Below are 27,991 nucleotides of genomic sequence, written 5' to 3' on the forward strand. Positions count from 1 at the left end.
AAAAATGGATGAATGGATTTTTGTTTAATTGTTGAGTGAGAGGTGGAACCACCTAATTAAACTGTGCATATTGTGGGCTGGACAGTGATGCACCTGGATGCATTGCTGCCTCTCACAGCTCAAAGGTCCTATAGAGTTTCTGTGCATGTTCTCTCTGTGTCAATGTGTTTTTCCACTGGATTCTCCAGTGTTCTCCCACTATCCAAAAACAAGCCAGTAGGTGAGATGGCTAAGGTAAATTGGTCCTAGGTGTGAATGAGTGTGTGCATGTTGCCCTGCAATGGACTGGCGTCCCACATCAGCAAATTATTGAAAGTGAGCGTGTATGTATTAGGCTATATTATATTATATTATATTATAGTAGTATATTATTTCAGGGATTTTAATAAAAAATCTACAGTGTTACCATGAGGAATTAAATGTTATTTAAATGATCCATCCATCCATTTTCCATCACAGGGTCACAGGGGAGCCTGTAGCCCATCCTAGGGAGCTTGGGGCACAAGGCAGGGAAATCACACAACCCATAGCAGGGCACAGTCACACAAACTCACACACCACTGACAATTTAGAGATTGTCCAATCAGCCTACATCACATGTCTTTAAACTGGGGGATGAAACCGGAGTACCCGGAGGGAGCCCCCAGGTCACAGGGAGAGCATGCAAGCTCTGCTCACACACGGAGGAGGCAGGAGTCAAACCCTCAACCCGGGTTGTACAAGGCAAGTGTGCTAACCACTAAGCCACCACCATTATTATTATTATTATTATTATTATTATTATTATTATTATATTACAGGAATTTGAATTTAAAAAAATCTAAAATCTACAACAAGGATTTCAATTATTTAAATCATTACTTCTAATTAAATTTTTTGTTGGAAGTCCCCATAAAGCAGTATTGGTACTTAATTCCTCATAAAGCAGTTGTTAGACACTTAAACAGTTGTTAAATATTCGTTTGCAAATACAAGTTTTGCACATACTCTCTTAATCAGAAAATTCTGTTGCCCAGTTAAACCAGCTTGCTTTGCTATTCACCTTCTTGTTTATTTTTTAGAATCTTTGCTAATAAACTAACCTGCTGCTTTAGACAACAAGATGTGCGTGAGGGAGTTGTAGCCTCTGCCTGGAAATGTTTAAAGGCGGTTAAGGGAGAATTTGTTGGTGCTGGAGGGAGCAAACTTGAGCATTTCTCTCAAGCTCCAGTTTGAAAAGATCTGCGAGACTTTGGGCAGGTCTCAGAGAAATGACGCTGAGCAGTGGGCTGGACCTGATTTCTTCACCTACCTAAACCCTTGGACATATTCTCCCGAACACAGACTCAGAGAGGAGACAGACACGCGCGGTGCGGGATGAGCGCGCAGGATTACGCATGCGTGACGGTGCGGGGTCGCGCGCCCTGGGGCTTCCAGCTACGCCAAAGTGACACGGAGTCGCACCGATGTGTTCAGGTGCACCAGGTGAGATACACTTATTAACACACGGGGTCTTTATATAGGTTTGCAGTCGTGATATGCGTTAATTCAGTGCGTTAATTCTGGGAAATAACGCATTGAATTACGTGACTGACATCTTTATTATGCTGCATTTATAGGCTTTTGGTTTATTTAATGTTTTATGGATCATTTCTCCTGTGTAGTCCAGATATCAATTTGATTATAACAGTGAATTTTTTCGAAGCTTACTCATATGTGCACGTTGAACTTGAAACACTTTGTGGTTTTGGTTTCTGGGTTTGGGGCAAATTATTTTTTTGGATTATTATTGTTACCAAAGAGATAACCAAGCTGAAAGTCTGCCCCAAATAGCCGTGTAGTTCTGGATGTCACACTGTATTCAGTATGCTGTTAATGGTGCAGTAACAGTACAACATAATGGCAGTTTATGCTGACCCATGGTGAGTTCAAGATGTGAGACTACATAGACTACAACATTTATGTAAAATCCCTTTATACAATATAGCTTGAGCAAGCCTTCAATGTTCAAATTATTAGAATAGCTTATGACTATGATTTATACTACTTTATCAGCCATGTAAGTAAATGGGAGCAGATTAATGTGGTGATGGCATACTGCTAGTAGTCTTCTCCTCCATCACACTCAAGCAGGAGTCCTTATAAGGTCATAAATAGCTGCTAGTGGGTCAGTGTAGCATGTTATTTCTTAACACTCCCATGGATATGATCAAAATCTAAACAAGTAAAAACTGTTAGTATTGGGGGGGCTATAATAGACATTTTAAGGGTTACTCAAGTGTATACACAAAAGCAGGTCTGTAATGTAAGAGGTTTTCATTATTTTCCATGCAGTCATAAAAACAAAATTCACGTAGGGGTAACTTTTCAACCTTTGTCGGTTCTTCATTTGTCCTGCTCAGAGAATCCGTAAGGGCTCTATGCCTGTCAGAGTAGAGTTTCAAATAGGGGGCTAAGGACCCTGAAATATCCATCAAAATCTTAGAGAACCCTTTCTTTTAATGTACATAGAACCTTTAAGGGTTCCCCCAGAGGGACAACCATTAAATGTTCTAAATTGTAGAGTGTAAAACTGAATTTTGTATCTGTGACTGCATGTGAAAACATTTCTTACATAACAGTCATGCTCTTGTGAAACACATGAGCTAGGGTGTTATGCTCTTAAAACTTTTAGAAACCTTAAGGGTTCTTATGTTTACACAATCTAAGTTCTATGTAGAACCTTGCAACAAAAGGTTTTTCTACCAAAAAGGAGGCTAAGAACCCTTAAATATCCAACAAACCCTTGACATCCCCCCCCCCCCCCCGAGTGAAACATTTTGAGTGTCTATCCTTAGAATCATTTTTAATCATTGTCAAAATGACAGTAAAGTCGTAGGTCCTTGACTTTTCCTTGTTGGAGAGAAAAGAGATTATGCTTCCCAGGCAACTTCTCATTCATCCCAGGAAGTTTAAATGCAGCTCCATAAAATATTTATAATAAAAACTGGCATATTATTAATCAACTAACATTTTAATTATAAGAACTATGTCCTGGGCAGCACAGTGGCACAGTAGGTAGCATTGTTGCCTCACAGCTCTAGGGTTCTCACACTAAGTGCTGCTGGGATAGGCTCCGGATCCACCATGACCCTGACCAGGATAAAGCAGTTATGTACAGTACATTTAATAAAAAACTTGATAATGGTGGCACTGTGCTTTGTTTCTCAGACTGAGAGCCAGAAGGCTTATAAGACATTTTCCATATTTAATTGCTTGCAACATTGAGTTCTTTCAGGAGGAACACCTGAAGTCTTTTCAGTCTCCTGAAGATTCAGTCTATCTTGTTTTTTTTTTGTTTTTTTGCTTGTTTAGTACATTTTAACTGCCTGAAGCTGATACTATTACAGCTTATATGGTTCCACATTGTCAGTGGTGCTCTAAGAGTGTTATCCTGCATAATGATTGTGCCCAGCTGCCTTTAGCTTGTCAAAAGAATTTTACTTTTCAGAGATGTGCATTCCACTGACTTGGATGCTTGCCAAAGCACAAATCAAAGCAGTCTTAAGGGAATAGTGTAAGACAGTATTGCATTTGGGTGTTTGGTCTATATTCACACTGAATATTCTAATCTGTTCTGAAAGCCATCTGCAGTATAAGAGGCATGTTTGGGACTGACAGTATACATTACATGAGGCAAGATGTTCATCAAAGTGTTCTACAGTATTTGAGTGGGGCTTAAACATATGTGTGATGATGAGAACACGGCAGTATGATGTGGCCAGTTGGCCTCAGATCAAACTGTAATGGCTGATCAACTCGAGGTCAGCCAAGTGGCAATCATTCTTCTGTATAAGCCAAGGAATATAGGGTATGTATACAGTTTAATTATGGGTCAAATTTGCTGTGTTATCTACAGTATTCATCTGTTCAATTGAAAGTGTATTTGTTTGAGTTGCTAGATGTTTCTAAATTAAATACTGGGAAGTCTGACTTCACACTTCTATAAGGCTTGTGTGAGATCAAATGTTTTAGCTGAGTGGGTAAATATTTGCCTGCACTCCTGTGAAGGGGCTCAAGATGACAGAATGATGCCTCACACAGTTTTGTGGAGTTATTCTGTTCATCCAACACATCATAGGAGGATTTTCTGACAAGGTGAAAGGCAAAAAAAGAGAAGAAATAGCAGGAACATGGGAAATATTCTACATTTCATATGTCCTCTGACCATGAAAGTGTTTGCATGTAGTTTCAGGTTTATGTGCTTTTGTGCATATGTGCTTGTGTGCAGTTGTGTGTGTCTGGGTGCATGTAGGAGACAGTTTTCCTTATAAGGAAGATTGTTTTCTTCCTTTGTCATCAGTCTTTTGGGGGAATTCTGGCTTAGTTGCAAAAGTGGTGAAGTCATAGCTCCTCACATTCTTCGAGTTGCACAACACAAATGTAGCCTTTGAAAGCAAAACCTGCACCTGGAGAAGCAGACAGAGCTCTCATATAACCTAACATCAACTTAACTGCACATTCCTAAGATGATGATGTCATACCTTTGACTCATATATTATCATAATCTAGACATACAGCCTGGCACTCAGTTTTCATTACTCTCTATATAGAATGTACATGGATGGTTAATCTATTTCAGATTTTACAATGTTATATATAATAGAATATAGCAAAATTGTTTGTTGGGCAATTTATTTCTCTGAGCACTGAATTACCTAAACGATGTGTTATGCTGTCATTGGACACAGGAACAAAGCCATCTGCTTTGTAGACACGACCACATTACCAATTCCCTTCAGTGTCATGGATTCAGCTTTAAAAACCCATTTACATGGGTTTTTATGCTATAGGGATGGGTTCAGTATTTGTGCTTGACCCCATACATCAAATATGAATATCAGCTGCAGCTTGTGACTATAGATTTTGGTAGAGCTGGACAACATTAATAATTACACAGCCTTAAACAAATTTAAGTTAGAGGCTTTCAGATTTGACTTATGCTATAGGATGCTATCTAACAAATCCATGGAGGTGGATGCAGATGCTGGCTTTCTCAAAACAAAAAAACAAAACAACTGAAGAGGAAAAACACATATTGGGGGATTAATAAAAGGAAACACAAGACAGGTGTATAGAGGAAAGCAGTGAAACAACCAAGGAAGACATTCAAACTATGAGGGAGGTTGCCCTCTGGTGACCTGGGGGGGAACTATCCATGGTGGACACTGTCTAGTGAATTTTTAGAGCAACCCCGTAATAGGCAGTTGCGAGTAGACAACATACATTCACACAGAATGTGTTCTAGCAACTTGTTTTGTTTTGGTTTTCAACATACCTTTATTCAACTGTGTTTGATATAGCAAGCATTTTCCTGTTGACAGTCTGTGAGGCATACACAGAAGAAATAATAATTAACCATATAAGTCGGGGAGTGCCCCATGATTGTGCAACATCTGGAAAAGCAAGCAAATCAATGAAATATCAGCTTGTATGTCAAATAGCAACATTTATCAAAGTGTCATTTAAAAGAGGTAATTAGTATTTTAACAGAATTTAAAATGCATGGAGTTGTGAATGAAAAGTTTATGAAGATTATTATCAACAAATGGCTGACATACATACATACATACATACATACATAGAAGATCTACCCCACCTGCTGTCTCTATGAGTATAAACTATTAATTTATTCAGCTTTTGATTTAAGGTAACATAGTCAGCTCCTCACAGTATAAAAAAAAAAGGTATAAACACAATGCTTATGAGTAAAAATGTTATGAATATTATGAATGGTACTAGTCCATTGGTACTAGTCCAATGGTACTAGGTATGTAAATTCAATGACTTCCTCAAGGACTAACCTCAGTTTATAATAGATGGTTTTTCCAAAACTGAAAAACAGCAAAAACTGATTACATAATTTGGTGCCTTCAGGCAAACACGTGCTCACACACGCACACACACACACACACACACACACACACACACACACACACACACATGCACACACTATCAGACATCCTGTTTTATTTACCCCCTATGGCATAACTGTACTTAAACAGTGCTTAATGCTGAAGTGTGTTTAACTGTAAGAACTTTATTTGCCTGAGAATAGAGTAATTAGTTTTTACCTGCCCAGGGCCTGGAAGTTGTTAGTCAGAGAATTGTAAACATACACAGCCTAAAACTGGCCAAGAGAAACAGCTGCAAATGTGCTTTTCAGATGTGTTCAGTACAAGTTTTTGTTGGTGTGATTTCACTTGTTTTTTTTTGTTTTTTGTTTTTTTTACAATTGTTTTTATTAGTTTTCCATTCTATTTACAGTGCATATGTAATGTATCAACTGGGGTTTTTATTATTGTTTAAGTCAAATTATTTAATGAAGTTGAGAGTTTTGAACTTATATTCTCATAGGCGGTTTAACATCACCATAAGGCTTTGGCTTTCTTCAGTTCACCATCCTCTGTCACACTTAAGAAATAATTAAGTGTGTGGCTATTTTCCCATCCTCTTTTGGAGTGAGTGCTGATTCTGGCAGTTCAGGCATCCACCTTTTCTCTTTGAGCAATCACTCCACACACACACTGCATCTATGAGAGATCCATATATGGGTAACGTAAACTGTTCCATTTACCACTGCTGTTACTGTTGTTAAAACAAAGCCCACATCACCCTTGTTTTATCACTATCTAAAACAGTATACTCTTTCCCTGGTGCTCATAAAGTGACCATATAAAGTCATTGGAAATATGCCATATTTCACAGTGAGTAATTGTTTTTGGTTGTTATTGGTGAAGTTGTAATAGTTACATTGGTGTCATGCTGTAGTACTTATATTACAAATTATTCATATTTAAGTGTTTATGAAAAAAGTTACACCAGTGGTAAGGTTTTGATTATGCATGCACAAGCTTTGTAATTTGTCCAAATATTTTCACTAAGGCACATTTGGTACCTTCATTTTTACGTAACCTCTGGGCTCTAGTGACTGTTTGCAACACTGTTCTCAACATGCAGCATGCCAAGTCCCCACAGTATGCCTTAATTAACGTTCTCCAAACCCTGGTCCTGGAGCACCCCCTGTCCTGCACATTTTTATGTTTTTCCTGCTCTAACACAACCATTTAAATTCAGGAAGGCCTGTTAGCTGATTAGTTGAATCAGGAGTGTTGGGAGCAAGTAAAAGACTAAAATGTGCAGAACATTGGATACTCCAGGACCAGGGTTGGGAACTGGTGCCATAATTCATAAGCTTAATGTCAGATGGGATAGATCATGGGTTCCCAGTCTTTTCCAGGGCAAGGCCCCCCAAATGGCATTAATATTTGACCGAGGCCCCCCTTTTGCAAGATGTCTTTAAAACACATTAAAAATACAGACTTCTGAATATAACCCCCTTTTTTATTAATAATTACATCTTACATCTTTACATTACATTACATTAGGAATTGATTTTGTGTGTTTGTGTGTTTGTGTGTGTGTGTGTGTGTGTGTGTGTGGTTGTCTGAAAGTGAGAAAGAGAAAACATACTAGTGGGAGGGATGGGCTTGGTGGCTCCAACACAGTTTGTCAAGCCTGGGCTTTATGTCTGTCAGTGCCATATGCATGTCATTGTCCACATGTAGACGTGCTCTGTGTTTTGTTTTGATTAATTTTAAAGTATAAAAGCCAGACTCACACAAGTATGTTGTTGCAAAAGGGAGTTAGGTATAGCAAATGTGATTTTAATATGTATTGTTAAAAATAACATGTTATATATATATATATATATATATATATATATATATATATATATATATATATATATATATATATATATATATATAATTTATGTATTTTTTTAATCATGTATTTAGTTATTTTTCACACCAAATTGTTGAGGCCCCCGGGCGCCCCCTGGCGGCTCCCACTTTGAAAACCACTGGGATAGATGACCGAACAGAGTTTATTGTCAGAGCACTGCCCTCTAGTGGTAGAACACCAACCTAAAACTAGAATTTTGCCCAAGAGACAGTGTCTTGCAAAAGTATTCAACCCCACTGGAGAGATTTGTCTGAATAAAAAATAATAATAAAGTCACATAGTCTTCCAGTCAGTTTTTATTACAAATTCATGTTCTCTTAGAGTGAATTTAATTATTGGTCACGAAGTATTTCAAAATAAACAAAAAACTGAAAATGCTGCTTGCACAACTTCCCAGGTTCCAAAGCTCCAGATGAAAGATATTGTCTTAATGAGGACACTTATTGACTTATAATTGGACATAAGCTGTGAAATATTAAAACAGCTCTCATTTTCTGAAGAAAAAACACACCTCAGTTGATATGTCATTGAAGAGACTGTCAGTCTGGAGGAAAGACCGAAAAGGAAGTTAATGGTAAGCTAATAGAACTTCATAACTTAGGAACAGGGTGTAAAATTATATTTTATACATCCCAGTAAGCACCGCTGGTTCAATAACGTGGAAGTGGAAGCTGCATCACACCACCCAGGCACTACCTAGATAAGGTCATCCCTCAAAACTCACAACAAATCAAGACAGAAACTGATGAGAGAAGCCACAGTGAGGCGAACAGTCACTCTGAAGGAGTTACGAGTAACTTACTGACTGACAGTGGAGTGATGGTGCACCAGACTATTTCAAGAACTCTGCATAATTGAGGACTGTATGGGGGGGGTGGCTACAAAAAAAACATTGTACAAGAAGAGCCATATGAAAGCAGGAGAGTGACCCAATAAAGATGTGTTTTTTGGTGTGATGAGATCAAGGTCAAATACTGTTGGAAAAGTTTCCAAGCGCTACGGTATGTGTGGTGCAAACCTAACACAGACCATACCTCAACTAACACCATCCCTACAGTGGAATATGGTGGTGGCAGCATCATGCTCTGGAGATGCGTTTCATCTTCAGAGCTTGGTCTTCTTGTCAAAATTGAAGGGAGAATGGATGGAGCAAATGCAGCGGGATATTACAAGAGAGCCTGCTTCAGTCTGCTAAAAACAAACAAACAAAAAAAACCCTAAAGCTTGGTTGAGAGAAATTTCACCTCTCAGCAAGAAAAAGGCCAAAGCAATGCAGGAGTGGCTAAAAATAAATTGGTGAATGTTCTACAGTGGCCAACTCAATGTCTAGATCTGAATCCTACTGAGAATCTGTGGTACTGTTTTAAAATTGCAAGCAACAAACAACATCCAACAAACCTGAAGAACCTGGAGTAAATCTGACAGGAAGAATGGGCAAACATTAGTCCCAAACAATGTGCAAAGCTGGTAGGTTACTGCAACAAAAGGTGGTTCTAAAAATTACTAGTCTGAAGCGGTTGAATACCTATACAAGCAACATTTAGCAGTTTTTATTTGTTTTAAAGATCTGCTGACAAATAAAAAATTTGACCTTTAAAATGTATTTTAAGAGAATATTGGTTTGCAATAAGATACTGACTGGAACCTAAGAACTAATGACAGAGCTTTGTACCCTTGGGCCCAACCCAGAATGTTACAGCGAGTGTGTCACTAACACTTTGCAAGGCACACAGGAGGCAAACGTGGGGGGATAAGTGCTCCTATATTTTTAGTCAAGGTGGTAGGGTGTGTGTGCATGTGGAGAGGGGTGGTACAGTGAGAGGTTGTAGTCTTCCTGGCAAGAGGCATGGCTTGGAGGTGGCAGCAGTGTAGGGGTGGTGCCCAGGGCCACAGAAGAAGTGTGTGGGCACCGTTGGGTAGCACGAGGAGGTGGGATAATGTCTTCTTCTTCCTCGTCAACTTCTGTGGTGGACAGAGAGAGAGACGGGATAAGTCACACACGCTCACCTTCCCGCATCTGGTGGGGAGCTGCTGCCACAATTATCTTCTGCCAGCCATGTGTGCTTTGGCCACCCCACCCCATAACCATGTTTCTCTGTATGTTTCTCTGTTTGTTTACACCATGTGTGGCGCTGAAGCATGCCGCACCTGGTCTGGCTGGCCCTTCCTGGTGAGATCTGAGAGGGGGCGGCTGGAGAGGAGAAGTTAGGCACAAAGTGCCAGTAATATCCCGCCAGCCCCAAAAAGGCTCGTACCTGTTTTTTCGAGGTGGGTCCCTTACAGCCTTGATCTTATTCTCTTGAGGATTCAGCAGCCCCTGGCTAATGCAATATCCCAGGTACTGTGCCTCGGTCAAGCCCAGGTGACACTTCCATGGGTTAGCAGTCAGCCCGGCTTCCTGGAGACTTTGCGGGACTTCCCAGAGGTAGTGGAGGTGATCGGCCCAGATGGTGGAGTGAATGACAACAATGTCCAGATAGGCTGCAGCGTACTGTCGGTGGGGCCAGAGGGTGATGTCCATCAGCTGCTGGAACAATGCTGGCATCCCATGCAGGCCAGTACTGCCAGTGGCTGCTGGGGGTGTTGTAGGTGGTTTTTGTCTTGGCATCTGGGGCTAGGGCCACTTGCCAGTATCCCTTGGTGAGGTCAAGAGTGGAGGTGAACTGGGCTCCAGAAGTCAGGTGCTCCACCAGGTCGCCCATTCAAGGAAGGGGGTAGATGTTGAAGTCTGGCACACTGTTCAGCCTCCAGAAGTCATTACAGAGTCTCAGGCTGCCATTGGGCTTTGGCACCACCACAATGGGGCTGGACCAGGGGCTGGCGGATTTGTCGGCGGGCTTCTGGGACACGGTAGGGCCTCTGCCATATCACCACTCTCCACAGAGATTTTATCTCATGCTGCACGAGATGGGTCCAGCCCAGAGTCATGGAGAAGACATCCTGATGTTGGCTCACCAGCTCTGCTATCTCCTGCTTCTGGGCTGGACTCAATTCTTCATTCAGCTGGACCAAGGTATGTTCTGCGGGACTAGGGGACACAGCGGAGAAAGCAGAGACTGGTGCAGGTAGTATCCATCTTTTTAACAGATTGATGTGATAAATCTGAGTGTCAGGGTGCTAACTCTATCCACGATCCTGTAGGGACCTTGTCAGTGGGCTAGGAACTTACAAGAGGCGTCAGGGATCAGGAGGAGCACCTGAACACCCGGCTGGAACTCCCAGGGCTGGGCCAGCCAGTTATAGACCTGCTGTTGCTCTTGCTGTGCTGCCTCCAGGTGGTCATTTACAATGGGCGTGACCCTGCATTTCTTGGACATACTCGATGAGGGAGCAGTACGACGAGGGCTGATCCTCCCGAGCCACATCTAGTAGGCCCTGGGGCTACAGCCCAAAGAGGAACTCGAACGGCGTGAAGCCAGTGGAGGCCTGTGGGGTCTCCTGGCTGCCGAAGAGCACATAGGGCAGGAGTAAGTCCCAGTTCCTCCCTTCCTCATCTACCACCTGGTGCAGTATCTGCTTGAGGGTCTGGTTGAACTGCTCCACTAGGGCATCCATCTGGGGGTGGTAGATAGTGGTGCAGGTGTTTGACCTGCAACAGCTGACACATTTTGAGGCAAAGGGGGTACCTTGGTCGGTGACCAGTTTCTTGGGGACCCCGAGACGGCTGAACAGGAGCTCCTTTGTGATGTTCCAGGAAGTGACTTTTCATAGGGGGACCGCCTAGTCTAGGATGACCAAGATGTACTCGTGGCCCCGGGTGGATTTTGGGAGCGGCCCCACCAGGTTCATGCCTATCTGCTCAAATGGGATGCTAATGATTGGGAGTGAGATGAGGGGCGCCGGCAGGGGCTTCTGCGGTGTCATGCACTGACACTGGAGGCATTGCTGGCAGATGGCCCGTGTCTCAGTCTCCATTCCTGGACAGATGAACCTGTCCCTCAATTTTTCCAGTGTGTTCTGGGGCCCCAGGTGACCGCCTAGTGCGTGTGAGTGGGCCAGGTGCAACAGCAGTGGGGCCTTGGAACAGGGAATCACCAGCAGATCGCGGACTTCTCCCCGACATTCCATTCGGTGGTAAAGGAGGCAGGAAGCAGCTAGTGGGAGTTCTGGTCGACTCCTTTCTGCCACACCTGGCCCTAGCAGTGTCTCAGCCAGTCGTCCTCCTTCTGCTCCCAGCCTAGGTTCCCCTCTCTGGTAACCTGCTGAAACACAGAGAAGATGGGGTTAGGATGAGGAACGGGCTCACCTGAGGATCTGGCATCGATATTCTCTTCTCCTTGGGCCACGTAGGCCGGCCAGGCCCGGGCCCTCATGGCGGGCGTTCTTCATTGGAGGTGGTGCTGTGGCCTTGAGGGGAATCCGGACCACTCCCATCCAATGAGCAGAGGAATGGGGAGCTCAGGGATCAATCTCATGAGGAGGGGCCACTCCCCCGTAGTGGGTGGCAGGGACCTCCCAGACAGACGTGTCCGTGGATGCAGGTGATGAGGATGGTTCCCACAGGCTGGCAGGGGGGTCCCATGGTGGCCGGCCATGCCATGGTTACTCTGCTGCTGGAGTCTAGGAGGGCAGTGACCCCACGGTGAAATTCGGCCCAGAGGTGAAATTCAGCCGCCGCGTTGGTGGGGGACAGGCTGCAGCGGGCGGGGATTTCAGCTTTTAGTGTTCTGTAGTTGGTGGCCTCATCTGCTGGGAGGGCATAGTAAGCACGTTTAGCCTCCCTCAAGAGGTAGGGCGTGAGGATCTGAGCCCAGGTTTCTTCCTCCCACTTCTCACAGAAGACGATGCATTTGAAAGTTTGCAAATAGGCTTCTACATCGTCCTCATTGCAGAGCTTAGTGATCAGGTACTGGGCTTCATGGGAAGGATGGGGAAGAGGCACCATGGCACTGGCTTCTGGGCATCTTTGAAGGTTCAATGATTCTTGGGTGGGTCCCATACCTGCATTCTCCACCAGTGTCACTAATGCTTTGCTAGGCAAGGTGGAACACAGACACACAGGAGGCTGACATGCAGGGAAAAGTGCTCTTTTATTTTTAGTCAAGGTGGTAGGGTGTGTGTGCGTGTGGGGAGGGGTGGTGCAGTGAGTGGTTGTAGCCTTCCTGGCGAGAGGCATGGCTTGGCAGTGGCAGCAGTGTCTGGGCGGTGCCCAGGGCCACGGTAGAAGTGCGAGGAGGTGAGAGAGCATTTTCTTCTTTTCTCTTGGGGAGCTTCTGTGGCGGAAAGAGAGAGAGACGGGGTCAGTCACACACAAGAGAAAACACGCTCACCTTCCCGCATCTGGTGAGGAGCTGCTGAGAATTATCTCTTGCCAGCCGTGTGTGCTTTGGCTGCCACACCCCTTAGCCATGTGATCTCTGTTTGTTTACACCATGCGTGGTGCTGAAGTGGCGCTGTCCCTTCAGCGTGTTGCTGGCCGTTGTGTGAGGAGTGTGTCTGAGGTGCATGTGCTGCAGGCCCACCATCACAGTGATTTGGTGTAACCTGTTCCTGTAATGAGATGAAACATGTGCAAGTTTTAATTATTTACCTGTGCACCTATGCTTGATGTGATGTAAGATGTTCAATGCTGACATAACAAATCCACAAAGACTTCAGTCCAGGTCACTGTTTTCCTATGTCTAAATAGCTGGATGTCTTCTTTTGATGGAGCCCTGTACATAACTCATTGAACACTGTCTAATGTTACTTTACTTATGTAGGAAGTAAAAAAATACCGCATATGGTTTATAATGCAGTTAATATCTGACTTGACTGATTCTGCAGCACTCTGGAGCTACTTGGATGTTAAGATGCGACATAGTGACACATTCAATGGTTATTTAAATTGTACAGCTACAGTACATTATACTTGTAAATTACATGCACCTATATTGCTGTGTACATGATACAGTGTACAATTGTAGTGACCTTTATTCCAGAAGTTTGTCTGTTTCAATGTTACAACCAACTTCAGTAAACACTTTACAAATTCCACAAGACTTTACAAGATTCTAGTGATTGTTTTGAAAGTCTCTTCTGTCTCTGTCTCTTCTGTCCTCTCTCTAACAGGCTCATTCCATCTCAAGTGGTCCAATACAGGTTGCTCATCCATTTTGAATTGTACAAAAAAAATTGTGATTACCTCTATGTCTTGGTATTGCAAAATCACCATTTAAAAAAAGAAATGTATTTATTTTACTTGGTTTAACTATGATGGCCATCTTTGTGTCATGGCACACAATAAATTTTGTTTATGGAAACCTCAATATCTCTGCTCAGGAGGGGCCTAGCTCCTTGGAACAAAAGCTGATCTCCAGAGCACATTACAAGGAATACAGTTGTTATGCATGAATAGATTTTATCCAAATTTGGAAGTACAGTGTTCAGTTGGATATTTTATAAATGAACAGTGTGAACCATGAGAAAAGCAGTGAATGACTACAGCTCAGAAGTCACTTAGCGCTTTTATCACAGGAGAAACAACACAACAGCTCTGTTTATGACACTGTTCATTTATAAAACACCCAACTGAACACTGTATATCCATATTTGGATAAAGTCTTTTCACACATACCAACTGTACACCTGTACCAACATGATAGATCGGGCTGGTTCTTCAAATCTGGCCCTCGAGGTCCACTGTCCTGCAGCATTAACCTCCGATCTCAAACTCACAAGTTTTACAGCAGAATGCTAGAAGACTTGTTTCTGTGAAAATTTCAGGTTTATATCTGGTCCCCCACCAGAGATATTCAACCCAAAATTGAGAGACATTTTTAAAAATTGCACTTTCTCACCCCCATTAAATAAAGAGAAGTCTCAAACCTGAAATGTTCTGCATGCACACTATACAACAAATACAAAAGTACATCAGCCCAGGTCACTGTTTTCCTATGTCTAAATAGCTGGATGTTTTCTTTGGATGGAGCCCTGTACATAATTCATTAAATGCTGTCTAATGTGACTTTATTTATGACATGTAGGAAGTCAAAAATAGATAATATGTTTTTTATAATGCAGTTAATATCTGAGCTGTCTGCCTCTGCAGCACTCTGGAGCTACTGGTTGTTAAGATACCTAGGTACCCCCTAAAAAAATTAAGACTGAGACTCGAATTCCCATTATAAATTGACCCTGAAAGTGGAACTGTGAGCAATCTTGATCATTACATTTGGCCTTCTAGGTTTAAGTTCTAAGTCTAAAGAACATGAGTATGCAAAATGTTTATACTGTATATGGACATGTTCCAATGTGCTATAGAGACCAGTTTTTGTTCCAAGGAGCTCAGCCCATCCTGAGCCGAGATATTGAGGTTTCCGTAAATAGCCATATAACCAAAATTTGTTGTGTCACGACACAAAGATGGCCATTATAGTTAAAGCAAGTATTTTTTTATGGTGATTTTGCAATGCCAATACATGAAGGTAATGACAAAAAAGATGGTCGAGCAACCAACTTTGTAATGGAATGACCCAACAATCAAATATGCAGGACAATGTGTTAGTTGTGGGGACCATCTTAGAAGAATAGTTTCTCATATTTTACAAGCTGGCTTTCAGGACTTATTTGCAATGTGTACTCTCATCTTAAAGGTTAATGTTAATTTTACACTTTAGAGTCACTGCTGTTCCTCTACTATGGACAGCCTTCTGTCGAAGAGGATTGTTTGGTCAAGTAACATGCAGCTGTCATGCTGCATAAAACGGGAGCATGTCTGAATGCTGACACACAAGTGCTCAGCAAAAGTTAGGAATCCAAAAAGGGTTCTTTATTGTTTTTATGGATCTGTTTTAATAGTTTTTAAGCATAACAGTGAACGAGTCAATAGATAAAAAATAATAAGATACATTATTTTGTCTACAAATTTGCCTTTTTGTAGGGCATAACACCTACCTGAACTATCAAAGTCATATCTATTTATATGTCAACAGTGATTTTGTTATTATAATAAAATAGGCTTGTGGTTGTGTTCTTTCTTAAAGGTTGAAGAAGGCAGCCATGCATCCATAGCTGGTCTGTGTAAGGATGATGAACTTGTGTCTGTTAATGGAGTATCCTGCTCCAGCCTCAGCCTTGCAGAAGTTATTGTTCTCATTGAGAAAGCCACTGACTGCCTACAACTGCTGGTAAAAAGGTACTTAATATTTATAGTTAAACTGAATCAGACAGCCACCAGAAAGCTGTTCCTCAAGATCACCAAATTCTAATGGAATTTTTTTTTAATCTCATCTCAAATGTATACATAGGCCTAAGATAAACAGGCAGAACTAATAAGACTATTTTTGTACCACAGCTCCATTTCATGTATCTAATCTGGTGTTCACTTTGCATTTTGATTGTTTGTGTTATGGAGAGAGCAATTGTTGTCTCACTAATGACAGATATGACCTTTGACTCAACCAAATGGCAAATCAGCTGCTTTGTGTTTGGATCCCAACACTAACTACCCAGCTCAAGATAGCAGTTGGCTTTTGTTGATGATATACCAGTGGATTGTGCTTTCTGATTGTGCCAAACTGGCCCATACAGCTTTATTAAGTTTCATTTACTCTCATTTCAATTGCCAACAATTGCTGAATGGTTTATGTGCCACTTTTTAAGTGTGACCTTACAGCATCCATTGAATGGATAAAGTCTGGGACATTAAACACAATGACCTTTCTGAAAGGCCTCTTGTAAGAACTTGTGAGATAATAATTGATTGCTGTGGAAATACAAGTATATGACCAATATAAAAGTATACACTCATGTAACAACCAGACCCCTTTAACCATTATTTCTCCCTTACAGATGCTGTTTATATCCTCAACAGAAGTCTCAGTCAGTTAACACCACACTCCAGGCTTCCTGGAAGGAATTGAGGGAGCCCTACAAATCTGAGCATCAGGTTGAAACATGTTATGAAGAGACAAATAGTGATACAGAGTGCCCTGCAGGGAACACCATGGTCCGAACCCAGTTTTGCATTCCAGCTCCCAAGGATAGAGCTGGAACAGACACCTTTGACTCTAGTGATAGAGGGCCCAGGTTTGAAATCACTCCAGGAGCTGTAGTGGAATTGCAGTTGTCACTCTCTCAGACCACCCTGGAAGACACAGGCTGTACCTCATTAGGAAGTGCTCGTGGAGTTAAAGGAGACTTGTGCCATCAACCAAACACTGAAAATGACGAGTGCACAACGAGTGCACCAGGCTGCTCTTTCTATATACCACTGCATGAGAGAGAGCCTCTGGGTCAGCGAGGCGTGCTTGTCAGTTCTCCTTCTGCTTTGTTGGGACAGGTGGAGGTTACCATACAGCCATCTGGGAGGGAATCTGGAACAGAAAGAGTGGGGGCCGGTGGGACTGAGGCAACAGCTAATAAACAACAGGATTATGCTGAAGGAGAAGGAGGGTACACTGACGAAGATCCCACCTCCTTCTCTGTCTCCTTTGGAATTCCATCAGAAGAGGAGGACTCTGAGTCAGAGAGGGAGCTCAACAAGCCAAACAAGCACCGGGCAAGGCACGCCAGTAAGTCTTTTATTATCATTTAGCCTCTTATATTTTTTGCTATTTATTATACTGAGTGATTAGACATATCCATGTTTTCTAAACTTTAATTAATCTGTTTTGCTATATAATTTTAATGCCGTAGCACATTTCAATAAATTATATGAACACTGTGTTATGGTTACATATTTGTTCTAGTACTAGCATTGTTGTATGTAAAATGTACCAAGGACAAGAGGAAAACTGTTAAAAACAAACAAACAAACAAACAAACAAACAAACAAACAAAGAAACTGAGCTGAGAGTAATATATATTTGTATACTCAGTGTTAGCCTATATTTAAATTATGAAGACATTGTGGACCATGGAACTATGCATGCATTTCAGATTAATTACTTTTAGTCTGCATTAGGTTAATGGAAATGATATGTAATTACAAAATATCTGATTAAATATCTATAATAACTTTGTATCACATGTGCCAATTCCCATTAGGTTAATTTATATTGTTTTAGATTTTTGTACTCACAAGAAAAATAAACTGGATTGAATATCTGTGCTAAATTGAACTGTCTTCATGCACAGCTAAGACAGGGAGGGGGCCTAGAGGGTGACATGGTGAGGATAATAATAAAACATAGATATGCTAATGCTGCCTGTTGGAGAGCTCTTTGACAGACACCAGCATGTGTGACACTGACTAGTTACCTGATCCCTTAAAACTGGCCATCTTATCAGCACTGAAAAGGGAACTGTTCTGTTCTCATCTGTAGCCATCTCCACCATGAGGTTGACAATTCACATGTCAGACTATAACCAAACATGTCCAAAACTGATTTTAAAATATAGAAATGTTTGTGTACTGAAAGGTGTAACTTTACTACCACCTTTTGAATAAGGTTGAAATACCATGGATACCTCTAGAGATCATTTTTGGAACTCCTTTGGACTCAGTTACCCAAATATCTGTAGCTCATGCATGTAAATACTCTATAAAAGACTCAGAATTTTGTGTCACATTTTCCAATTATTACTACTAGTTATGTAATTTTATGTTTTTAACTGATTTCCTCTTTTCCACAATTCAAATCAATACAAATCATGGCTTTGTATTCTTTTAAATTTTAAATACATAAATTTAATTTAATACTTATAGAGACAAGTGACAAATTAAAGAAGAAGAAAAAAAACCCCATAGAAATGCATAAAGTGTCTTAGTAAGGTTTTGGGCCACCACTAGTTGCCAGAACAGTTTCAATGCTCCTTGGCATAGATTCTAAAAATCTCTACAACTGTACTGGAGAGATGAATACCATTCTTCCAAAAAATATTCAACATGTTTTGATGATGGTGCTTGAGAGCACTGTCTAATGTCTGAAAATATCCTGATAGATGTTTAGTTGGGTTGAGAGCTGGTGACTGTGAAGGCCACAGCGAATGATTAAAATAATTTCCAGACTCCTAAAACCATTCACTGAGCATTCATGACCTGTGGATGGGACAGTCTCATCCTGGAAGAGGCCACTCCCATCAAGATACAAATTTCTCATCATAGGATAAAGGTGGTCAGTCAGGAAAACTTTGTATTCCCTGAAAACATTGATTTGCCTTTTCCCTGTAAGGGGACAAGTGGACCAAACCATTTAATTTGTCACAACTTTAATTAGTTGCTTGTGTGCTCTCAAATTTAATTATTCATTGTCTACACTCTTTTACCCATTCTATACTTATCACTAAAGGGATGTAAGTGAATAATTTGAAATATCTCTTTAATACTGCCCTTGCTATCCTCGGTATTCTTTAATCCCCTTTTTTCTCTCTTTTTCCAAGGGCTCCGCCGAAGTGAAAGCCTGTCTGAGAAGCAGGTGAAGGAGGCCAAGTCTAAATGCAAGCGTATAGCCCTCCTCCTGACTACTGCTGCCCCCAACCCTAATAACAAGGGTTTGTTAATGTTCAAGAAGCATAGGCAAAGGGCAAAGCAGTACACACTTGTAAGCTACGGAACTGGAGAGAATGAGCCAGAATTTGAGGATGAAGACGATGACTACAATGACAAGGAAACACATGCTGTTGAGTTCACAGTTCTAGCCACCAGTGAAACTGAAATTGATGAAGATTTTTTCACAAATTCCTCAGGCCAGAAGAATATTGTAACCTTTGATTTGGATACTGGACTGCTTGAGATAGAGCGCAAGCTTCACAACCAAGAGGACATGAATGCACTCCCTGAAACCAAGGGCAAAGGAGCCCTGATGTTTGCACAGCGCAGACAACGTATTGATGAAATAGCAGCTGAACATGATGAGATGAGAAGTAAAGGTATTCCTGTTGAAGGTATACAGGAAGCTGAGAAAATCTACCAACAGGTGAATCAGCACTCTTGCATTCAGACTAATGACAGCCAGAATTACACTGATGTAAATGTGTATCACCAACAGCAACCTCAGCAGTACGAACAATACCAAGAACAGCATTATCAACAGCAACAGCAGCATCAATATCAAGAATACCAACAGCAGATGCAGTACCATCAGCAGCAACAGTATTACCAGCAACAGCAGGAATGCCAGCAAGAGCAACAAAATCAGCCTCAGCAGTACCAACAACAGCAGCAAATGCAACAATACTTTAATAATATGAATGGTGTGTCTAGTCACCAAACAAATGTAGTGCGATCATCAGTCATTAATAGAAGTGCTAAACCATTCTCAGTTCAGAATAGAGCAGCAGCCCCATTTCCCCCTTCTCTGAACCAAGAGCAGACGTATTATTCAGATGGACAAGGGGAACAAATTGCTACCAGAGATGAGCGAATTTCTGTACCTGCAATAAAAACAGGGATCTTACAAGATACAAGGAGAAAAAACAAAGCTAAACCCATGTTCACTTTTAAAGAGCCTCAAAAAGTTTCCCCAAATCCAGAGCTGCTGAATCTTCTCAACAGGAATGACAAGAAGGCAGGCTTTGATTCTGGTACAGAGGAGGATTATCTAAGCTTGGGGGCAGAGGCCTGCAACTTTTTACAATCCACTAAACTAAAGAACAAAACTCCACCACCAGTTGCTCCCAAACCTCACATACACCAAGTTACTCCTGTATGGTCACCACAACCAGAAACTGCAAACCAGCAATTTCAGCAAGATGTTGAAAATAACATCCCTGTAACTACCAGGGATCCTGTCCCTGAAATGGAGTCCACAGTCATACCAGAGGAAGAGCCCTCCACAGCACCTGCTTCTGATCAACATGAAGCTTCTACTAAGCTCCGCTCAGAGGTTCAACCAGAAGTGATCAATGCATGGGGTCTATCTGAGACACAAATACAATTAGGTCAGCAAATAGGTACTTGGCATGAAAATCCATCCCAGCCACAGTTACATGCAAAGCCAGAGCCAGCTGTTAGCTCTTGGGGTCCATCTTCAACTCAGGCTCTTGAGCAGCCACCAGTAACTGCTTGGGGTCCAGCAGAGCTTCCATCACAAGTCCTTGCTCAGAATCAGTCACAGATGCATCCACCTTGGGTGACACAATCTCAAATCCTTTCAGAAGTGGAACCACCCACATCTTTTCAAACACAGTCACAGCCCCAGCCTTCCTGGGTGACACAAAATCAACAACAACATCAACCCCACCCTCAGTCTCAAATTAATACATGGGTAACAGCTCCAATTCAATCACCACACCAACCCCCATGGGCCCAAAATCAAGTGCCACGACAGGCATCTGTCAGCACTTGGTCTCAAGATCTAAATCAACCCCAAGTACAGCCATCCTGGACCCAACAGCAACAAGAATCTCAACCAATACCACCTTGGACAGCCTCTCAACAGCATCCCCAGTCCCCCTGGAATCAACCTGAGAGCCAGCCACAGCCTCAACCAACTTGGGTCTCTCAGACCCAACAGCAAACCTTGCCACAACCACCAGTAAATACATGGAATCAATCTCAGAGTCTAGTTCAAACACAACCTCCATGGACTCATCAGGCTCAACCATCCTCTCAGCCTTCAGCACAAATGCAGCAGCAACAGAATCCTTGGACCTCAGTCCCCACCCAGTTACAACCACAACCAACATGGGCACAACAGACTCAAGAGCATCCACAGCAAACAATGAATTCATGGGTACCAGAGCAGAACAAAATACAGCCCCCCTGGAATCAGCCACAATCTCCAACTCAGGCACAACCTCCATGGTCTCATCCACCTCAGCAACAGACACCACTACAGTCTCAGTTTCAAACAACTTTAAGTACATGGACACCACAACCCCAGCAAGGTCCAGTCATTACCATGGGTTCTACTGAAAGTCAGAAGCTGGCTCAGCCATCCAAACCATGGAGTCCACCTCAGACCACTCAACCTCCTCCTCCACATCAACTGAACTCAAATACACCCATATCAAAGGTACCTTCACAAATGCCTGGAATGGGTTCAGCCTCTAGAATGGGTTCAGCTTTTGAGATGCCAGCCTTGCGAGGGAAAGGTGCTGAACTTTTTGCTAAGAGGCAATCCAGAATGGAAAAGTATGTGGTGGATTCTTCTACAGTGCAGGCTAACAAGGCAAGATCTTTGTCACCTTCTCCTTCTTTACCAGCCTCATGGAAATATTCATCTAATTGTCGTGCTCCACCACCTTTGGCATACAATCCACTACAGTCACCCTCATTTCCACTAGGTGCTATCAAGCAACCTCCCTCTACTAGCCCTACATTAAAGAACAAAAATAAAGTCACAGAGAAAGGAAAACCTGCACCCAAACCACTTAATGTTTTGGATGTCATGAAGCACCAACCTTACCAACTAAATTCTTCCCTTTTCACCTATGGGCCAGCAGCAGAAAAACTTGCTGCAGAAAAAGAAACAGCTGAAAAGTTTGCTGTTCAAGAAGCAGCTGAAGCCCGAGCTCAAAACCAAGCCCAAGCTCAGCCTCAAGCTCCTGACCCCTATAGTTTTATATCACATCAACCCCAGCCACCCCAGCAGCCCTATGGTATACCTGTTCCCTCTCCTGCTATGCATGATGGCCCTTATCACCACACTCCTAACAGCTACCAGCCTACCCCCAATGCTTATCAACAAGTCCCCCATCAGCAAATATATAATCCACCAAATGCTTGCCAACAACTTCCTTCCAATTCTTACCAACAATCACCAAGTATTCCCTACCAGCAGCCCCCTTCATATCAAGCTGGCCAATATCCAGCTTCCCAAGTACCATGCTACCAACCAGCTCCAGCCTCTTATGTAGTGCCTACTTGTCCAGTAGCAGGAAGAGCAGATTCAGCTACAGGAAGTAGCACCCTTGCTGCTCCAAAACCAAAGTTCTCAGCCAAAAAAAGTGATGCACAAGTGTGGAAGCCTAGTGCAGCTGAAAGTGTAGATAAATAGTCTATTTCACTTAATTGGCCTAGCAAAGTATGGAACGAGAGCTGTATATAAAGAGATTTCATTTAAAAAAAAATCAAAATGCATAAAAATTGCAGTACATATTTTATCAAAGAGCATTTAAAACCTTGATAACAGCAATGAAAGTCTTTGAATTTTAATACATACATTTACCAAAGTACTTCTATATACTTATTATACTTCTGTTACAATATCATATTGTACCGGTATTGTTTTAAGATAGTTTCTTCAATTAAATGTTTGTAATTTGAGCAAGTAAATGATTTAGAACATTCATCTGATGGTGAATGAAGAATATGGATATGTAATGAAGGGAAATAAATAAGGATGGAGATTGTTTGATTAGGCAGAGTAGTCACTCAGTACAGAAAGATCTTGAAATCTATAAGACAGACAACTATACCTGTTTATAAGGTATGAATTAATATTTAAAGTGTCAGTGGTTTAAGTGGACAGAATGTTTTGTAAGGAAGTATGAATGGGTTACAACATACGATTCAGTTAGTCTTTGAAAGAAGTTGTAGTGCAGCCTTGGCCATATTAATCAGTCAAGGACAGTCATATATTTAATTTATGGAAAACAAATTTGTTATTTTGTTTAGTTAAAGATATATTTAGCTCTTTAGGCCTTTTAAGTATGCAGGAATATATATATGTGATATAGAGTGTAACCAAACAAATTATATGTTTAAAAAAATAAGGTTGGAGCAATGCATTATTTCACTATATTTAAGATTTTGTAGATACTGTGTGATGTACTTAAAACAGTTTAACTAAAAAATAAGGATTTATTTTTCCAGCTTTCAAATTATGATGTTAATTTGTACGAATTAACACCTTGGTGGTTTTCCTGCTTTACTCTTTCTTTCTGTTTTTATTATTCTTTGTGACAAATTATACAAATTAGTTTTCAGATACAGAATTAAACATAAACAACATAAACAACTACCAAGGATTTTCTAAATGTAAAGACACTGAAAATTTGGAAAACATTCATTGTAATTGTTTTGTAATTTGGCTGATTTTTTTTGCTGCATTCTTCCCCATGTTTTCTTTTTCTTTTCTCTGGGTTTTCTTCACAGTGCACTTTCTGTAAGACTTGCCACAGTGCTATTAAAACGACTCTGTGTCATTCTGGTTCAGATTTCATTGGTTCACATTGCATGCCTCTTTTGATTTCTCCACACTTTGTATTAGCTTCTTACTTTGTCATATTCTTCTTCAATGCTTTGATTAATATGTTTGCATTAGGAAAACAACTGTCAAAGTCACTAGAAAAGAATTCTGCCAAACCACTGCTTTGTACTTGGACTGAATTACCTACCAGACTTGCAAAAGTTTTTTTTGAAATTGTATTAAAATCATAGCCCAAATCATGGTATTCACTGTTTTAAACTAAGGTAAGTAATGAAGATCATTCCATCCATAACCCAACAACTAATAAGCTAAGAGGATAAGTTACTATTATAGATGCTTTAAACATGGACCTGCATGGCATCATGCAGTTGAGTAGTGCAAAGGCTTGTCATTGCTGAAATATGGAAGTAATATGACTCAAGGCCCATTGCTAGGCTGAGCACTGGCTATTTTTGGAAGAATATGATACATGGAGAAAAAGAAGTCACAATCATTGTACATTAATTTGGTGGGGACCATGTATTGCTAGTATAAATTGAATATACTGGCTAATAATTAACATATAAAAATTAAAGATTATAATTAAAAAACAAAATTAACAAAACAAATTATATAGAGATTTTAGACAAATGTGAGGTTATTTATAAAGCCTCAATTTCATTGTTCCATTTAAATAGACTGATAATTAATACAGGAACCCAAGGATGAGAAGAATTGTACTAAATTTGTATGCCATTGACAAATTGAATCGTACCTGAAGAAACCCTGTACCACAACTAAAATGCTGACTTAGCAGGAGCTGCCAGTGCAGTGACTCATGGTGCAGCTATTAAGCGAATGCAAGCATATTCTTCCACTTTTTAAACAGCAGGTGGTAGCAGAGTCCTTCTGTTTAAGTTCTGCCTCGAACACTTTTCTGTTTGCTAATCATAGACTAACAGAACCATTAAGGAATTAAAAGTTGAAAAAGAGACCACTGGATGCAAGTACAGTTAACACACCTACAAGGTCATAGCTTCCAGTAAACAATCTAAATGTGAATTACTCAGCAATAAGTAGATACGGTCATTTGTTCATTCATTTTCAGCAACTGTTTTATCCTGATCAGGGTTGGGATGAGATGGGAAATGGTGTGCTGATGTGTCAATAGCCACCTTATAAAACCCCTGCACTCTACCCTCGCTCAAAAAATCTTGGCTGAGTACTTGGAATCTGCCTTGCTTAATACCTTCAAACTGTTCTTATGCACAAAACAAACAAACAAACAAACAAACAAAAAAACTTTAGTATTCTGCAACAGAAAAGAAAATCTATAACCCAAATAAATTTACCCACTAACTGGTTGCCATTGTTCATCAAATGTAATTTACTTTTATTATTTATAATAATTTTACTACCCTTAATGTTTTGATTCATTTTTTTTCCCCAGGCAATTGGAAGAAGCTCATCACTATCACCACCAGTTAGACTGTCACCACTGGGCCTTGGTTCCAGGTCTGCATCTGTTTCCCCATCACCCACACCTTCATCTCACGCAACTTACACCTCTCGCTCAACAGAGAGACAGGTATTCTGGTTGGAGAAGGGACGCAAGCCCCCAACCCCATGGGAGGCAGCATCACGCCACCCACTGGGTCTAGTGGATGAAGCCTTTTCCCACCAGGACATGCAACACTCTATTGCTTCTAATCTGCGCTCAGCAGCCCATCGCAAAATGCTACCCGAACCTCCAGCTGAGTGGAAGGCCAAGGTTTCCTATGAGCCTCCGCAAAAGAGCCAGGGCTGGAGAATGAGTCAATCATCTTTGTCTTTCCTTTCCCCAACCAAAAGCACAGCATCTGCCCCTGCTGCTCCTGTACCATATGGATCACCTTTGAGACGGTCTCAGCCACCGAGATCTATGACTGAGGCCAGTCTTGGCTCCTCTATGTCTGGGCTACAGTGCAGAAGGCCTCTGGGACAGTCAGTATATAGAAGCACATACAGTAACACCTGGAGACGGTAAATTCATGGTAGTATTTTTAATACTTGGGTTTCAAAAGACAGTGCAAATACAGCAGGTTCTGAATGCTTTTGTACAGAGTTGTTTTTAAAAGTATCCTTGAAAGAAATTACCTGTCACTGTAATTTCTAAAAAGTAGAAGAGCAGGATTGAACAGTTGAAATGTTGTTTACTGGGGGATTTAGAAAAGTCTGAAAGATGGAAATGTTAGGTGCAGAATAGCAGTTTGTTTAGCAGCTGATGATGAGGCAGAACTTCCAAATGCTTGAAATATTGCTGTGCTTCGATATTGTAATACAGTAAGATGTGTATACAATACGTAAATAAGTATACCACTGCCAGTTTTGTTACTATATGTTTTCATATACACAATAATCAATCATATAAATAACGAGGCCTATTGGTGAAAGACTGGTGAGACTAGATGAGAGGTTTCATGGAAAATATTCCATATTTCCACAGCACATTAGTAGCATATTAAGTTCACATTCCAAATTTCTACACTGCATAAGTGGCATGTTAATGTGCTTTAAAAAATAAAACCAATTTCAGTAACTAAAATTAATGTTGGGCAATAAATAATAAATTAAGTAATACCTTTGCTAACATGATCAACAGACAAGCTACCACTTCAGTAATGGCTAGTTCATGTTAATGTTGACTAATTAACCTTAAATAATGCATTTTTTAACATGAATATCATCAATTATATAAAATGAATAAAGCCTAAAAATAGTGCTTAGTAATGCTTATTACTTTACTTAACTCCAGGCATATTGCATATAATGAACAAACCCTATTTTCTGTTTACTAATGGTTAATAGGTGGTAGGGATACATTACTATGACATGATCGGTTTTTAATATGTAGCAATTTCCTTTGTTGATACATAAATCATTTCTAGCTTGCAATACTACTAAAATGGTAATTTAATATTGGCTATGGACAACATTAACTAATACAGTTATTACTTGTCTACTTAACATGAACTAGCCATCATCGAAGCTGTACCCTGTGTGCATACTAGAAAGTGCATTACTCAATGCTACCTAATGTTAGTTAGGTCAGTTCTTATTGTAACCACAGTGTTACCACAATTTTGTGTTTCGTATAGGTTTCTATTACATTAAGCATTTTTCTTCTCATAGGGTTGAAAATGCATGCATTTATTCACATGCGTTCACATGAACTGACAGTTCAGCACAAACGTGATTTTTTTATTGATGTGGGGCTATGAAACAAGCTGAAACTGTGGAATTATTGCAATGTACTTAGGTGACAAATTATGTGACAGACAGGTGGAAAAACCTACATGAAGTAATCTTAGTAATGTATTGTTAGTTAATGCATAACAGCCACTGTTTCTTCCCCTTTAATTTGTCTACTGTCTGTAGTTGTTTCATATGTCCCACTTTTATTTGCTCCAATGTGTCACTGTTGTCATTTTTACTTGAGAGCCCAATGTGGCCAATCATGCTAGCTTAGCCCCTGTAGCAAATTTATGTGAGTTTCAAGCCACAGCAAATCATGTGTTTGTATGATGTTATTTTAGCACACAGTTTAGTTTGTCAAGGGTGCCTTTCTTTTTTTTTTATTGTCACAGTCCTGTTACCAATTTCCCAACATTGCATGCTCTCATACTGTGTTTAGCGCAAAAGATTTTCATTAGCCGCTGAAGCTGACAATGTATAGTTTATCAATTGTTAGTTAGCTTTTAGCACTTTCTTTACCGGAGAAAAGATTTGTAAGAAAAGTGCTTCTGAATCCACAATTAAATTGAGATTTGAGGTTCAGATGATGTTGCTTAGTATTTTGTTAAAGTTCTCCTCTGATTGGTTAACCTTCCTCATTTTCTGTTATACCATGGTCACTAAGAAATATGTATACCTTTCTTCTTTGTTGACCCCTATGTTGACAAATGTGACACAAGATTTTGTTTTTCACCTTTTTAAAAATTAAATATGTAAAGTTGAGTGGAGTGCAAAAGTTTGCCTACCCTTAGACAGAGAATATATTTCATTTACAAAGAGGTATTAAATGTGCCTCATTCTTAGTTCTTTCTTGATTATAAGCAACATAAATGGTTAAAGAGTGTATGTGAAGAGAATATTATATTGTTCAGTAATGTGCACCTTCTCAATATGTTATATAAATATTATCTAATAACTTGTATGCCCATCCTTTGCTTTTATAAAAGACTCAAACC

At 40.7% G+C, this 27,991-nt stretch overlaps 1 protein-coding gene across 2 annotated transcripts; it reads left to right on the top strand.

Annotated features, from left to right (window-relative positions):
- The first annotated feature begins 1,267 nt into the window (after positions 1-1,267).
- Positions 1,268-27,991, top strand: LOC128610002 (synaptopodin-2). 2 transcript variants are annotated; one of them, XM_053628999.1, is made up of 5 exons: positions 1,273-1,464; positions 15,729-15,880; positions 16,537-17,258; positions 19,069-21,800; positions 25,213-27,991. In XM_053628999.1, exons 1-5 carry the CDS (start codon positions 1,357-1,359, stop codon positions 25,786-25,788), a joined length of 4,290 nt encoding a protein of 1,429 aa, XP_053484974.1. In that variant the 5' UTR covers positions 1,273-1,356; the 3' UTR covers positions 25,789-27,991. The 2 variants fall into 2 exon arrangements, with proteins under 2 accessions (XP_053484973.1, XP_053484974.1); XM_053628998.1 differs by lacking the exon at positions 25,213-27,991 and having other exon boundaries at positions 1,268-1,464; positions 19,069-23,778.

This window comes from Ictalurus furcatus, chromosome 7 (assembly GCF_023375685.1).
Source record: "Ictalurus furcatus strain D&B chromosome 7, Billie_1.0, whole genome shotgun sequence".
Classification (NCBI taxonomy): Eukaryota; Metazoa; Chordata; class Actinopteri; order Siluriformes; family Ictaluridae; genus Ictalurus; species Ictalurus furcatus.

Bases quoted from the DNA above. Each gene is read 5' to 3' on its own strand.
- LOC128610002 (XM_053628998.1), top strand. From the start codon at position 1,357: ATGAGCGCGCAGGATTACGCATGCGTGACGGTGCGGGGTCGCGCGCCC. The intron at 15,881-16,536 runs GTACTTAATATT...TCTCCCTTACAG, and splicing joins CTACAACTGCTGGTAAAAAG to ATGCTGTTTATATCCTCAAC. The intron at 17,259-19,068 runs GTAAGTCTTTTA...TCTTTTTCCAAG, and splicing joins GCACCGGGCAAGGCACGCCA to GGCTCCGCCGAAGTGAAAGC.